Here is a 17,437-nt window from a genome sequence, read left to right on the forward strand (position 1 = left end):
AGTCAACCGGGACCTCCCCCGATAGCCAGGACTGCCGATAAATGATGGAAAGCGGATTAGTTGGCTTTTGTTAAGAAGGATAAAGAAAATGGAAAATGTTCACCTCTCAGGCCTCTCTCTTTTTCAGCAATAAACAAAAAACAGCTTCCCAAAGCCTACTGTTTCCTATCAAGCAGCAATGCTTGCTCCAGGCCTTTTTTATAACACATGTGGGAGATCAACTTTTCAAATACTCACCTGCATCTACTCCCACTTGATAGCTTGGCAGCACCTTCACACTGATTCACCTCTTCCATATTTTTCTAATATTACTCCCTATTATAATGTGACCCTATAATGTCCTGTAGGGACCTTACTCCCTATGTCAGACATTTCTTATAGAAACTTGGTATTTTCACTGCATTATCTATTTCTCCTCAGCAAATTTCAGCAGAGCAGCTCTCCAAACAACTCTGAGTGTTGAAATGAATTCAGACATACACAAGATTTTGCAGGAACACATGATCCATTTCATTATGGCCATATCTAGTTGGTTAGCATCATGATTGCCCTAAAAAGGGCAAAATGATCTGTGTGGTGTCAGGAGCAGCCTTGTTGAAAGAGACCTGGCAGTCCTGGTGGACAGCAAACTGAACATGAGTTGGCATTGCATTGCAATGGAGAAGCAGTGGAGACAAATCAGATCCTGGACTGCATCTGCAGTGGCATTACTAGCAGAGACAGAGATGTGACCACCTGACCCTACTTGGTGCTTGTCAGGCAGAACCCAGGGTACTGTGTCTAGTTCTGGTCCCCACTATACAAAAAAGATGTGGGCAGGCTGGAGAAGGTCCAAAAGAGAGCCGTGAAGAAGATCGAAGTGCTGGTAATCCTGTGAAAGAAAGACTAAAGGAGTTAGATCTTTTCACCCTGGAGAAGAGATGGGTTGGGGGACCTTATCACAGCATTTCAACAGTTAAAGGGTGGCTACAAACTGAACAGAGGTGTTCATCATGAAGAGCCACATGGAGAAGGCAAGGGGCAACAGGTACAAGCTGCACTAGGAGAGGTTGCATCTGGATATAAGAAATTCTGTACAGTGAGAACAACCCATCACTGGATGTGGTAGAATCATTATCACTGGAGGTTTTTAAGATGCAATTGTACAGGTTGCTAGATAATCTCATCTAGGCTTCTTTTTCCTATGAAATATCGAACCTGATGATCCTTCAAGGTTCCTTCCTTGGAACCTCGGCTATTCTGTGATTCTGTGATTCTATCACTTTGGGGCTGGAAATTTCTGTTTAAGCTGGAGTTCTCAATAACTAAGACCAGTGACAAAGGACTAGCATATGTAATGATGAAAGATAATGAGAGAGAAAGTTTCCCACCTGCTCTGAATGTTTTCTTGGCCTCATACCAATCTGCAAGCTGTTTGGCCAAAGGAAGACAAGAAACAAAATTCAGTTAACAATCTTCATGAGACAAAGGGGTTCTTTTGTACAGCAGTTGGGTTTGTGAAGCCAGTGCCTGGAATCTGGATTTCTGTAGGAGTTTTTTGAGCTTAAACAGACTCAGTCTATGTAGGAAATCCTGACAGCTTGGTAGCATCTTTAAATATTTCTGGCCTGTCATTATTTTACTTTACACCTGCAAATATGTAGTTTATGTATATCTCTATTTAAGTAAATTTTATGCTTGTACAGTGATTTTCTGCCTTCAGTTCCACCACTGCTGCTGGTTTCAGTAGAGTAACTATGGGTTAAAACATCTATAAAAAGAGCACTCCTGACTATCAAATATGTAAAACCTTCCTTGTTTCATGTGCTTCTATTTTTCTTAAAAATATTTTCTAAGGAAATCCTTTTGACCATTAAGTAAATAGTTAAATTTTTAAAAAACTCTATTTAACAATAGTGTGCTGGTTGCATTTGAATCATGTGATTGAGAGAGTATTTTGTCTCCTTAACACAGGAAAAATATAATTTCAAATGGAACAAAACAGATCAGTCAGATCAGTCAGATGCAGGCAGTACTCCTGTGTGCACCTCTCTGCTGCAGGCAGGATGAAATACTTTTACAAATAGTTGATCTTTCCAATAGAGGGCAGTGTGTCAAGGACTCCATATGTTCCAACACTGCCTTGCATCGGAAAGAATGTTAGAGTAGCTCAAGCAGAGGTCCAAGTTCAACACAGCACTGGAAAGCAAATATCTTGGGAAACAGCCTAAATAGATAATGACATAAGCTTTTAATGCCTCAGACTCTCCTATTAGAGACCAGTTCAAGTGGCACTAAATTGAGGTCTGTAAATTTAAAATAGAAAAATTAATGTTATTCCCTGTGCTGTTGATACAAGCACTTGATAGATGCATTTTTGGTCACATTTGATAATATACTCTGAATTCTGTGCAACCATTAAATGACTGAGGAAGTTTAAGGGGAACTTCTGTTATCAGCCTCCTGTGGTGTTTGTTCCGATTCTTAGTGTTTCCATAGAATATCGTAAAGGTACTAGTTTCTTTTAAATTTAATGAAAAAATGTTTCAGGTTAATATTTTTTTTTTTTCCTTTTATAGCAATATTCCTCACACGAAAACTGTGTCTACAGGAAAATATATATTTTTAATTGAAAGAACACTAAACCTAATACATTTTTTACTCTTTTTGATTATATGTTTTTATTAACATCTGTCATATATTATCTTAAACAGCTTTTGCTGGACAATATCTTTTTCTAGGGGCTGAATACACCTTTGAAAATGCAAAGCTTATTTGATTGCACTCACTGAATGTTTTTGAACTAAAATGAAAATAACAAATTTGACTTTCCCATTCCACACAAGGATTTTAAAATCTATTGGTTTAGTTCAGTGATGTTTAGAAGCCACTGAGTCACTTGTAAAAGGCATGATACCTATGCTTTACTACTTTCTGGAGAAAATATAAATGGTGTGAATTCAGTAGAAACGGATATCTTTTTGCATGCAGTGTTGAAGGTTAAGAGTGATAGCTTTACATCCAGATTTACAAACAGCTACAGCTTTTCAGGGTGCTTTTCAGTGATATGATAGGATTGCAGAATTTTCCTGTTAAAGATTGAAATTTTGTTACAGTTCAGACTGACTTGCACAGAGCAAGCCACTCTGGGACATTGGAATAATAACTCACCTCAGAGAGCAGCAGAGTGGATTTCATTAGTATCACAGATGGCAGCAAGAGAACAATGCAGACTTTGCCAAGACAATACAGACTGATTTGATAACATCTGGAAACCTTACGGTAAAGATGAAGAGAGTACATATACCTCAAAAGTGCCAAGAAATAGATAAACAGATGTGCAGATGCCAAGTCATCTGCTTGCCTAAAATGACAGGAGTAATCAATGATCACAACTAGTGTGCCCAAAACATGCTGCTTAAATTTGCTGTTGTTCTCATTATTTTCAGTAGGACTCTCAATTAGCTGTATAATATTATTATGATTTAGTTCATGAAGAGAAAAAAATTAATTAATTAAAGTAACAATTTCTTTCTGTATAGGTTTTGGCTGGTAAAATATTCTGCACTCCCTCAAGCTGCTGGGATAGCTATATTCAGATGGTTACTTAAGCACATGACTAGCTTTAAGCACATGGAAGAGGTATTGATTTCTTTGGATAGGGTATGAGCTTAAAAGCTACACACAAGCTAATGCCTTGGACTCTACTGGGACTCCTTAAAAGCATGGCCTTCAACCTCGCCTCTGTTATATGGCAGGGAGGGTAGAGAAGAGAAGGAATAATGGCAAAGAACCTTTCTAAGGGACAGAAATAGTGGAGTGCCCCTGAAATGTACTTCCCTTGTTGAATTGCCCTGCAGTGCAAGCCATACAGTTCAGTATTTGTAGCAGGCAAATACAAAGGCCACTGAACAAAAGTGAGAAATCCTGTATTACCCTGCACAACTGCTGGGAGTGGCTCCAGAGACACCTAGTAGGAAGCACTGTGCACAAAACTATTTTGTAACCTGGAAGAAAAAATTAAATTTCTTTTGTAGCAAGAAGGTGAGCATGTTGATTAGGACAGCGTGGCCATTTAAAGAAGGTGAAGATAGGATGAGCTCTCTCCTCACATCATTACCTTCACACCAGCCTTCTTACCTTCCATTTGATAACATAGTGATACTGAGTGTGTTGCATTGCCTCAAGAGAAACATAGAGGATCAACTACAAGCTCAGTGAATGAGAAATCTGACTTTTAACCTGACAGGAAATTTTTATTGGTGAGTAACTCCAAAATATGTTTACTAAGACTTCACAGCTGAAAACTTCACAGTGCTCGGTCTTCAGCAGTCACAAGAAAGCAAAGTATATGCTAAACCTGGCCTATGTCCATTACAGAGTCATTCAGAGGAGTGTTGCAAAGCCAATCAACTGCTATTGCAATTTTCATGGCTCTTTCACTGTAACTGAATGCATTTTTGAATTCCAAAATATAAGAAAACAGGAGGGGATAGAGGATACAGCCCCTGATAAAGCCCTCTGATAAAGGTTTTCCTTAATCTGAAGAAATTCCAGACAAGCTCAGCATTTGCCCAAAATTGCTATTGGTTAATTAGTTGAAATGGAAGCAGTGTATACATTATCAGGGCTGGACTGAATCTGCTGATCGTGGAAGTAATCTCTTAAGCTCAGTACTGCATTTGCTTTTGTGGCAATTTTGAAGGGAAATCACAACAATTATTTCTAAATCACAGCTGGTACTTGATCTATTTACTTTTATACATGCAAAATTCTAGGCTTCCGTATGAAGTATGCATGTTACACAACTAAACTGTCTATATGAACACCTAAACACCACCATGTAGTTTCATGCTGTTGTCCTAGATTATCCAAAGTGTCCATGTGCTGGGGAGAGCTAGAAGAGACCTGAGATCTTGAGGAGCAGCATGTGGAGGTGCAGCAAGTCCACGGAGGAGGTCCATGAGCAATGCAAGCGAGACCAACACTCCCTTCTGTTCAATTGATTCCTTACAGATAGAACATCCATATCAAAGATTTGCTCTGACTTTTTGAGAATCATAGCTAAACAGTTTTAATGAATATCTGTAGGGGGAAGTAAATTTTTTTAAATTTATTTTTATTATTATTATTTTTTTATTAGCCTGTTCACAGGATCACAGAATTGTAGGGGTTGGAAGGGACCTCAAGAGATCAATGGGTCCAAGCTCCCGCCAAAGCAGGGTTGCCCAGAGATCTGGTTGCCCAGGTAGGCATCCAGACAGGCCTTGAATATCTCCATGGAAGAAGACTCCACAACCTCCCTGGGCAGCATGTTCAATATAATTGAAATAAAACCCTTCTGGGTTCAGAGCCCCTATATCAGAACAAATCAGTCTTTGTCCTCCCCAAACCACCGTCAATCCAGATTTCAAAGGATTTTTTTTTTTTTAAATTATTTTCATTTGCCCAGTAAAGATGCTGGACTATTTTTGAGTTGTTTATCACATTTCATGAGACAGTTCCTGTAATGAAGATGGTGTTTAAAGTACATGGTAAGTTATCACCTGATGATCCAGACATTTGCATGAGCATGTAATTAAGTGAGCACTTGTAAGTGTATAATCCTTCTGGGACAGACAGTGATTGTTATTTCATGTTGTATTATCTAAAGCATTTCACTGTTTTCTTTCCTGAAAGTTTATATTAATCAGTATCATCATCTATGTTTCAGAAGCTGTAATTTACAAAATGTATAAAATAGATGGTTCATGCATGTATAAACAGATCTATTTATGGAGTTACATGGCCTGGACAATGGAGTTATTGAACTGACATGACAGAGTAGTGAGCCATGCCCTGAAAGACTTTCATATAACTGCATTTCAAAATAATGTTCTAATTACAAATATTGTTTCCTCACAAAATGTCCATCACTGCACTATTTGCCAGTCAGTACCTATGAAAGTTTGTTTCTGTCTCTCAGGAAAAGAAAATATTTTACTAAAACTTTTCTTCCTAGGCTCACTAGAAAGATAAGATAGTCTAAAATATCATAGACAACCAAACAGTAAGAAAATATGAGCTACACCAGTATCTACTAATACTGATTTAAACTACATTGTTTCTGATTTTCTAACTGAAAAAAATACAGGTTATTATAAAATAAACACCTGTGACACTACCACAGTGGTTATTCAAATACCAGCAGCATACTTATAGAGTTCTGTGTTTTGGAACATGTAAATGCAATAATCCATTAATTTCATATGGCTAGAAAACTGTTCACACTTCATGATGTCTGAAACATAGATGGTTATACGTGAAGTCATTATTAGATTTATCTGAAATAATTTCAGATGGGTACAAAATCTCTGGATGAGTCTTAAATCTCTAGGACTTGAAAATCTAATTATGCTAAGATGTACTTACTGCTTCTCAGAACCCAAACTTGCATTCTGGCATCGTGATTTAAGGAATATTTAAACATATAGCTGGTTTTAAGTGTATGCTTAACAGTTTGCAAAATCAGGTCTTAGACACTGTCTTCTAAATTTTCTTCTGCTTTACATTTAAACTCCTAAAAATGAGATAATAGTATATTTGAAAGGTATTATCTTTAGCTTTAACAGCTAGCACTTTCTGTTTCATCTTCTGCTATCAATTACTATTAGAAATACACAAAATTAATATATATACATTTGTCATTTCTTTTAAATACAGTATCTTATTTTCAGTTAGATAACCTGCTGTTACATTGTGCAGTTTGCCTTAATTCAAGCATCTCTAGCTTTAAGTCTTTTGCTCTTCTAGTAGCTGAGGCTTTCCTTAAATTAAATAGAGAAATAAATGAATAAATCTAACAATTTGCATATTCAAAAGTTGCAGCTATAATTTAAATTGCAAAGCAGATCCACTTTTGGTGCATTGATGGAAAAACATGCGATACTTAATTCAATAGGTCAAGAGAAATCATGAAAATAAGTATAGACTCTTTATGTTTAGGTTTTTATTTTTACTATTGTCATTTGAAAATGCATACACAGTACTTCTTCCTGGTGGATCCAGGTGATTCAAAGGAAGGGGGAGAAAAGTAACAAACCAGTTTTTTTCTTATGCATTTTTTTTTAATTTTCTTCAGCATTAAAGAAAGGAACTTCAACATTGATTGTCATTTACAGAAAACATTCAAAAATCATGTGTGCATTATTATGGAATGCTAACAGTATTGAACTAATAATTTACAGGACATAAAATAAGACAAAATCTATTACATTCTAAAGTAATATAGAACCTTTTCATTTGACAGGGATGCTGGTCCTAGGAAATTCATGATAAAAAATAAAAACCTCAATGGTCACTTTCTAAATGAATCAGGCTGTAGTTTTACTCACTTACACATAAATTAGGTCAGTTATATTAAACAAGGGATAAAGATCAGAAGAAAACTGCAGATGTAGAAATGCTGGATGAACTCCTGGCTCCACAGAAATCAATGGGGGTTTTGCCACTGATTTCAATTAAACGAGATTTTTACCCAGCAAATCATTGCTCATATGTGGTTTTGCTTTTTCAATCTACAAGCCGGTTAAGATATATCATAATTACTATACAATTGAGCTTCAGGAAAAAACAAAACAAAACAAAACAAAACAAAACAAAACAAAAAACCAACCCACTGTTAACTCTGTGAGGAATTTGATTTTAGAAAGGAATTTTCATTCAGCTTTTCAGAATGATTCATTCTGAGCATTATTTTTATTTTATTGTTGTTGTTGTTATTGTTTTTAACATATGTCTTGTCAGACAATGCAACTCTTGTGCGTTACCAACAGTGGTAAGCATACTCCTCAAGTAGCACACCCTCCCCATCCCTCCCTCCCAAATCAAATCAAATTGATTTACAACTATGTAGCTACAGCCAAGCACCAAACAGCTTAGGGCTTGGAGATCTGGGTCTTAGCATCTCATTTGACTCTAACAAAATGAACTGGAAATAGAATAAAAAAATTACATATTTGAAAGTGGGAAGTATATGAAAAAACAGTTTCTCTCATAATCCTAAAAGCAAGGAAGCATTTGCAGGAATATTTCAAAAATATTAGAAAGCTTCATTTAAATCTAAATATCTATTTTAATTATGTTTTTTTCTTTTTTTTTCTTTTTTTGTTTTTTATAAATTGGTAATCAGAAAATACTAGCCATTAAAGTCACATTGGGATGCAGGAAAAGCATCCAAATAATTTTTGTGTTATTTATGCTCCTGCCTGTGTTATTATAGCTGCTGATGAATTGGACATAATTTCATTTTCTATTATGATTTTTAAAACAGGTATTTGGTGAAGGTCAGTTATGGCTTCAGATTACAGCTAGTGAGTGACCTGACCTCAGATTTGAATAAGAAAAGCATATAAAAATATTTTGCTCATTGAAAAGAAAAAATGTTTCTACTAATATAATCCATGCCAGAAGAATTCATAAAAGCCATATGCTGTAAGGAAACATTATTAGCTTAATCAACCTTTCTTATTAGTCAAATGCAGTCTGTAGGTATTAATACAATTCTCACTGTACAGACTCAGTGGGAGCAGGTTTGATTGACAGCCCCATCTTTTTTTTTTTTTTTTGTTCCCCATTACAAACAGAAGTATACACTAAACATCAACGGCTGGTCAAAAGGCTTTATCTATTACAATCAGTTTCCATAAAAACTGAAGAGTACAATACACTTATAGGAAACAATTACATAATTTGCTCTTTGATGTTTTTCCTCTTTAAAAAAAATCATTACAAACTCTTATGCTTAAACAGAGACATAGAAAAAATCAGTGTATTCACTGTCCCCAGTTATATACAGCAAAAATTACAGAGACAGCATACATAGTATTAGACCTTCCACAAGCATATATTAAAAGTAATTACATTTGAAAAAATATTTTATTTGTCTTCTACATTTCTACAATACATACTCAGGTTTCTCTCTTGTTTTGTTTGTTTAGTTTTTAAGTAACTTTCTTTAGTGTTAATCAGATGAGGCAGACAGTGCAGTTGTAAAATAAGGGATTTGTTGCTATTCTGATTCTTAATTTATACCATCCATTCATTACATCTGGAGTAATTAGTTTAACATGGGAATTATCTCACAGCGATTAGCATAAATCTCAAAACACCCCATGTGCTTGATTTATCTGGGTGCTTACTTAGAATTCTGTTGTGCTTTATTTGTGGCCAGAAGTACAATCACAGAGCCGCTCACTCCCTGTAGCCTACCAAAGGACACATTGCAGTCATGCATGAGGCAAAGACTACCACCACTAGTTCACTTGCTATGATACTCCGTGAATTTTAAGAATAAGTCTATGAATAAATCCCTGTCTACTGCACGAGAATATGTAGTCCACACTTCATAGGGTAACATATTATTAACATTTCTGATTAACGACAAAACACCTTTTTTGCCTGATTCTGACATTGAAGTGACACATTAAAAAAACACAACTGTAGTGCATCTGAATCTGAATCCCCATAGAAGCTGACAGCCTAATGTAGTAACTTTGACTTATTAAGCTGTGTGTCTAATCAAGACAAGTATAAGTGCTTTTTTCATTTATTATTTTTATTTATTTATTTATTTATTTATTTTTATTTTAAATAAGCTGGTTTTGTCTGAAACAGTCTTCAAGGTAAAGCCTGTTCTTTGCGGTTGCCCATCTGGCCCTGCTTGTTTTTCCGTGCAGTCAGTTATTCGTTGGTCAAATAATAAGGGACCAACGTGATCACAATATTGAAAATTAGGAGACAATTCTTTCATTCTATCCAGAAAGAGTTTTATATTGAACATACTTTACTGTTGCCAATGTATAGCCATAAACAAGGGTCTCAGCCTTTTCTTGAAGCACATACATTTTTTTCCAACAGCAGTATCTTCGATCACAAATTAGCAGCTCCACCCAACAATTCCAACAAATACACAAAAACATTGTGATATCTACATTAGATGATTTTTTCTTTATGTTATTCTACAGAAGACGACGTGCAAAGCAAACATTTTCTGCATGTACAATTACAAAGAAACACTTATAATTTATTTATTGCTGCTATATCCAATGATGTTTTCTTTCTCCTCCTATGTACTGTGCTTGAACTGTGAGGATGATGGAATTATGCAAATGTAGTACATTGTGTTACTGAACTCACTGTAAGCAATATTACCCTCACTGCCTGCCGTAACACCCAGGAAATAACCTTCCTTTCCCAGAGCATTTTGTGCATTGCTTTATTCTGTCAGCACACGCAAAATGGAAGGATTGTTTACACAACACTGACACATCCATTATGTCACTGAACATTTGGGCTGCCTTTTTAAGTGAGTTACTGATCCATGAGTTACCACTGGAGAAATTTTACATCACAAGAGCTTTTGTCTGCAGTTTAGACTGCATATACGATTGGTTCTTTTGGTTAAGTGGTCTACTGCAGACCATTTCTAGGATGGTAAATTTAGGGTTTATTCCCATAAGTCTGACTTCCAGGGACAACACATGCAGGGACGGTACAGCTAAATGAGGACATGGAGGCTGGGAGGAAGAGGAGGAAGGAGCCTGCTTCCTGTCTACTGGATGCAGCCTTCCTTGCAGACTGCAGGTGAACGTCATCTTTCAGAAAGAGCAAAGGTGAGTCATTCAGCACTCCAGGCCTCATTCGTTATGAACTAAGAGTAAAAGGAGAAGAAAAGAGAGGCAAGATTCTTTGGCCAGAAGATTGTTCTTTTTAATGGGCAGTTATCATGCTAGCAAGAATTTTAGTCATTTAGACATAGCTCCCAGCAACCTGAAAATTAAAAGTAAAGTTGCCATGGGACAGTCAGTGAAGAATACTATTATGAAAGCCTTTATGCATAGGGATATTGGCCTCTTCTTTCCACCTCCTGATGTGGTTGCCCACTCATCTCTAGGTGTAGTGATTTCAGAAGATGGAAAGAGTCAGAACTCATACATACTCAGTAAAAGAATAGCAACAATGGTCATTATTAGAGCTGAGGAAAACCTATTGTTTGGAGAAATTAAATTAAATCAAGGGCTGGCAAGATAATCCACTGAAATTTACCTTTTTGTATGAGTTCTTGTAAAGATAGCTCTACGAAAATATTTAGTGTAAAGTTAGGGATTAGCAGAAGTGCATTTCTCATCTCTCATTACTAGGAAATGGGAGTTTTTTCACCAATGCAGTTTTAAGATGTTTTTTTTTTCCCCTTGGGATGAGAAGAGGACTGGTCATGTCATGGAGAAGCATTGCTACAAAGGCTTGGGGGTAGCTGTGACATTGTGTATCCCTGAGAGGAAAGGGCAGCTGTTAGGCATTTAATTTTATACTATTCGATCTGTATAGGCATTTCTCCATGTGGTAGCTCAGCAAAACCATTGCTGCCATTGTTGACGTTACCATTTACTCCACATCTTAGCCTTTCTTCTTACATGCCTGCAGCATTTCTGAATATGAGCTCACATTAACGGTACCTAAACTCAGTACCTTTAAACAGCACTTTCTTTTGTCAATTGCCTAAGTTCAGTAACTCGTAGAAAGCTTGCTTGCATTTTGTTTCCAAAAGGACTTAACACCATAAACTGACTGGTCAGTAGTGCTCCACTAACTGTGAAACAACAAGTTAAGTAAATCCTGCACCAAACTGAGGAAACTCTGACAGTGAATTCAGTTTATAACAGTTTATAGCAATATTACTTCACTGGCTTGAAAGCCTTGTCTGGATTGTGTTCATTTGGGCGGCTCAACCAGTGCCCTTCAAAGCCTCTAGCATTCTCTTCCTTATTATCACCATTATACTTATATAGCTATTTTTAATAATGAAACATCCCTGAGTGGCATACAGTGCAATATCTGCATCAAGCAGTGATTGTCATTTACAAAGCATGAAAAATAAAAAAGAAAGAAGAGGACTGGGTCTCCAACATGCTGCTTGTAATGGATATCAGAGATAGAAGTAAGTCTCCAGAGTGGAGGCAGAAAGTGCTGGGATAGGTTGGTAGGTGTGTATACTCTGTTACTGTCAGGAGAAGAAAGCCATCTCAGGTTTCCATTTCACATGTACTTAAAAAAGATTGTGCCATGTTTCAGTTTGGTCTGATTGTGCAGTGCTATATTCCTATGATATCTAATAGGCAATGACTCTGAAAATAATCTGCTTCCAGGCTGGACCTCGGTCCTTCTGGAAATGGCACAATCAATGCACAGTCAGAGGGAAGGAAGATGCAGGGAGCCTGGATGTGTTTCATCTGTGCTTTGTAGCACAGCTTTACGGGGGGGTGAGAAAGACAGTGGAGAATGTAATAATCAGCTGCACTTCTCTAGCTGTGCTGCGTGACTGCTTTGCAGAGTGCTGCAGCCTTGGAGCAGCTCCTACAGCTCAGTGGTGGGAGGCTGCGGGGTCAGCACGTGAGAACAGCTTTGCATCCTCTTTGTGTAGAAGTTTGTATGTCAGAAATACTAGCAAAATTAACCCAAAAGGAAGTGTACACCTGTGCATGCTGCTACCATGAAAATGAACAACGAAAGTCGTATAATAAAACTTATATTCACAGGCAAATCCAGTAGCTGCTCCAACTGGAGCACCATAACCTTGCACAGGCATTGAGACAGCATTGGTGCTCAAGGCACAACAGAGAGAATAAACTGGTCCCTGTGAAATGTAGCAGAAATGAACAGCAGAAAGTGTGAAGGAAAAGCATTAAAGAGCAAGTATGATGACATCTGACTGTGCTCCACAAAGCTCAGAGGGGACCTCTTAACATCAAAGGTCTGACTTTGTGAGGGGTTGAGCACCTTCTGTGCTGTGCTGAGATGCCTCCATTTTTAGCGGACCTAGTTATAGCTCAGGGAGCTTGACAACATGCCAAATCAATTCCTAAATGCTGCCTATCATAAAGCAATCTTAAAATATACATTGTTTTTGGAAACTAGTTGATTCAACTAAATGCCTTCTATTACGCTGTTTGTTTGTGTTGGTTTGTTTTTCTTTTTCATTTTTTTCCTTTTTTATTTTTTTTCCCTAGCAATCACTAAAGCATTCTTTCCATTAGAAGAAAATATGACTCTTGGAATTAATTCTTTATGCAAAGAGCTGGCTAGAGTGACATTTACACCAAAGTGAAGTCTCTGTGGCAGTATAACAGTCTACATCTGCCTGCTTGATGCCAAGGAAAATTTAGATCAATGTGTTTCAATTATCTGAGAGCAATTCTAGAAGATTCAATATATGTTTTAAATATGTTAAATATCAAGAATTAATCAGTCATTAAAAATTGTGTCCTGTGTGAAGAGCTTGTCACTAAAAAAATCAATAAACATAACCAATTACTACACAGAGCAGGTGTGACAAGTTCCAGTTCTAGAGATTTAATTGAAGGGCTTCAGATATTGTTGCAGACTAATGAAAGCCAACAAGAAATAAAACACTGCACCAATATTGTCTGAAATGCATTTTGTGAGTGGTCTGTGGTTATTTACTTGGATAACTGGAACATACAAAATCTAACACTGAGAATTTGAAACTGTGTACAAATGACTTTGTACAAACAAAGACAACAAAAATCCAGTCTTTAGCATGTGGTATTTTTTTGTTATTCTATACTCAGTCAACGAAGGGCAGAAGAAGTACTACTTGACCTATGTGGTCAGTCCAAAATCACAGAAAATTAAATAAATGTTATCAGCTCTAATTAGCACAAATAAATAATGTATGAGAAAAATTTTCTGTTTCTCAAATAAATAACAGAATTAGTTCCTCAAATTCTATAAAAGTAGAACCAAAAGTAGAACAAGCTGTTGATAATTAACATTATTTTAAGATAATAATTTGTTTAGCAATATTTGTAATTGTTTGTACAGGCTATAGCCTATCGATGACAATGAGAATTTTTGCATACCAGATTCTCCATGGTTTTACGACAAAAGGAGAGAATCGATTTCTCACCCCAGACTGCACACTGCTACCTCTGTGGTTTCTGGTAAGTCATTTAACTTCTTTACCTTCATTTCTTTATCTTTAAAAAAGGGTAAGTAAACCTTACTGATTTGGTCAAATCTTACTGAAGAGATCATGAGGTTGCAGTGATTTAAGAATAGTGCTTTAAGGATGAAATTCCCTATGGATAATTATTAAATAATATGTCATTTTCACTGGTGATCTCCATTTTGCCATCCTGCCTAAGACATAAGTCATAATGTCAGCTAAAGACTGATTAGCTTGTTTGAAAAGAATAAAACATTTTCAAGATGTAATGCATAATTGTGGATTGTTTCTAAACATAACAAACTTCATTTACCAACAATAAGAACAGTAATATTTATCACATTCTATATCCTGTGGCTTAGCTGAATATGTTACTTATACTGAGAATGAGTTTATAAAGGACTTCAAACAAATAGATAGATAGATAGATAGAGAGATAGATAGATAGATAGATAGATAGACAGATAGATAGATAGATATGTTCTTGTATTGAAAAAGAGAAGAAAAACATGAATCCCCTGCAGTTAAAATTGAACTCCTGTGGGATTCAGTTTAACTTGACTTTTTTTTTTTCCAAATACGTTCAAGTTGACCATGCATAAATATGGTTAGTTATGTTTTTTTGATATTAGAAAGAGGTGGAATTTGGAGTCCTATTCACAGATTTGCCATGTAAAAGGCTGCAAGCAGATAGATCACCTTCTAAGAGGATGCCAGTCTTAGGGTTTAAGTGGTATAAAGAAGAATCAAGAGCAATGTTTTACTATGTTAACCGAAGACATTTCAATGTAATGGTCAGAAAACATGCTCTGAATTTGGTGGAAGAAAAAGGTGTTTTAAAGATTTATTTTGTATAGGACCAAGTAATTTGGAAGATTGTGCCATGTTCACAACAAAATTCTTCTCAGCACAACTAACTTGCTTGTGCAGGTTACATATATATATAAGCTGGAATGGACTTAAATATTTATTAGCTGGGAGATTGTAACTGCTCTTGTATCAGGTCTCGGAGTGCTAAAACAGTGCATGTATACTTGCAAACTGGTTGGCGGAGGGCTGGGGGAAACATCATCAAGTGTGCCTGAAATAGGCATTGAATTACTAGATGATGCAGAAAATGGAGCATTGGACTGATACAGGAGCTGTGTGGTCTCCTGGAAAAGCCAGAGGCCTTGAGTTATCGCTGCCACAAGCCAAGTTTCTGCACCCACCATGAGGCCCAGCTGCGTCCCCATGGGCTCCCAGCAGCACTGCTCTGGGAGTGACCTGGTAGACAGTGGTGCCTTCAGCCTGCCTGCCAGCACGCTCCTCCTCACCAGGCCTCAGCTCACATTGCCTTCAATGTGATTTGAAATAAAGAAATGCATCTGCTTATGACCCTGCATTTGCTTCATTTCTTTTTCACTTGTTTCTGCATCCTCTTATTTCTGTTCTACTTCCTCCGCTGGTGTCCCCTGAAGAGACTTCTCAGGAAAAGTTCACAACAGGTAAAAGTGATGTTAAGGACAGAGCCGTGACAGGAACTGAATACCTGTTCTTCCACAGGCAAAAAGTTTATGTTTTTTGTCTCTGGCAGACTCCAAATACGTTAATCATGACTGCAGTTAAAATTAATAAATCCCCAACTTTAGGTCTGTAGTAGTCATTCTATGTTTCTTAACTCCCTCCTATGTTTGCCTTTGGTTTTGCAAACAAATAAATGCACATAAAATCAATTCAAAGAGAGACAAAAAGATAGCCTGAATCTTTTGCTTGCCTCCTGAAGAGTGCATAAAATCATCCCGATGTATATGTATATATATACACACATAAGTGTATGTGCATGTAACATATATGTATCTATATGTGGAATGGAAACCATCAGTCTCATCTAGATGAGGCTATGTCAGAAATAGTGATAGTTATGTTCACTTTGTAACCATGGCCATTGCTCGCTTTGACTTTCCTCCTCCCTCCCTCCCTCCCTCGCTCAGAGCTACGTTTTAGGCTTCCTATGGTTTTCGCTGAGTTCACTAAGTCTTTCCATTGAGTTAAGCAAAAAAACAAGCCAAGTCTTGAAACTACTCTTCAAAGAAGTATATATAAAATAAAATCTTTTGTGGAATCAGAAAAATGTGTGGGTGGGACAGTCTATGTTTTTATTCTGTATTTCAGACACTTCACTGACATCATATCCTAAAACGTTCACTTTTATATGTGCTGTATCCCTGTGACAGGGAGAATTCCGAAAAAGCTTCTCTTCTCTCCACTAAAATCGTCCAGACAAGGCTTTTGCACCATTGATACATTCCTGATGTTTCCTCTACAGACTGCATACATGCACTACATTACATGTCTCAGGAGTGATCTTGTCATTACACATTGGCAGATGATGATTTAACTCTGACTGGTAAAGCAAATTGTGATTGCCCAAAGTAAATCTAATACATTACTTGGAGAGCAAGAAATGCATGACAGCCTAGCTGAGCATCCTTTAAAAGTAGGCATGGGACTTTTAAGCTACAGCATGTATGCATATAATACATACATATATATATATATATATATATATGAGTATATAGCACATATACATATATATATACGTATTTCATACATGCACAATAATTTCCAAGACAGCTACAAATTTCCACATGCATTAAACTATCTAAAAACATAGAAATAGGCAAGTCTAATAAGTGGAATTTTCTTAAATTATATTTGAACAATAAACAGCAAGAGTAATACTGCAAAGTACTGCTCTATTCTCATTTATATCTACAATAAAATTCTATGAACAGTTGTCTCCCAAAACATATCCCAATAAAATAAAATTAAAAAAAAAGGTAACACCCAGTGTACTATATTTTATATTCATTGTCAGTTTAAAAAAAAAAAGTAAACAAAGAAAAGAGAAAAAGGACATCCCCACTCAGAGTTGCATATTTACATTCTTCAAACTGTAGCGGTGAAAAATAATTCTATTAAGTGCAGAACATTCCTAGTGTTGCAGTAGTGACATTTTTAATAAGTTCATTATGAAAACATTTCTTTTTGTCTTAACAGTGATGCATTCCATGACTACGTGAAAATTTTATTATCCCCTTCACTTGCAGCCAGTGGTTGAGTCTGGATTGAAAAGCTCCTTATATAAGGGAGGAAACAGTGTGTTCACTATATCTGGATGAGACTGTTTAAATACCTGTAGTTTCTCTCCGTGCAAGTTGCAAAGTGCAGTAATGGTTGGTATCTTGGCTATTAACTGTGAGACATTGAAATAAGAAGAAAAGGAAGAGGGAGGAAATAAATTTAGTACAAATTACAGTTTCCAGAGTGAATTAATATAGTATCTTTTTGGTTAACTGAATGCAATATCCTGAACTCCATCAAAACTACCTATCCAGACCTTGGATAAGGCCACTGTTCAAGTACAGTTAAAGGCTAAAAACAATTGTCCTCGAAACTTGAGACAAGTGC

General features: G+C 36.5%; 1 protein-coding gene across 1 annotated transcript in view; it reads right to left on the bottom strand.

Moving 5' to 3' along the window:
* Positions 1-7,063: 7,063 nt before the first annotated feature.
* Positions 7,064-17,437, bottom strand: part of RORB (RAR related orphan receptor B) — a 150,403-nt gene continuing 140,029 nt past the window's right edge. Inside the window, exon 10 of the mRNA XM_080574310.1 lies at positions 7,064-17,222. Within this exon, the coding sequence (XP_080430436.1) occupies positions 17,067-17,222 (156 nt within the window). The 3' untranslated portion in view covers positions 7,064-17,066. The remainder of the gene's footprint in view (positions 17,223-17,437) is intronic.

This window comes from Anser brachyrhynchus (genome assembly GCF_964034855.1).
Source record: "Anser brachyrhynchus genome assembly, chromosome: Z".
Taxonomy (NCBI): Eukaryota; Metazoa; Chordata; class Aves; order Anseriformes; family Anatidae; genus Anser; species Anser brachyrhynchus.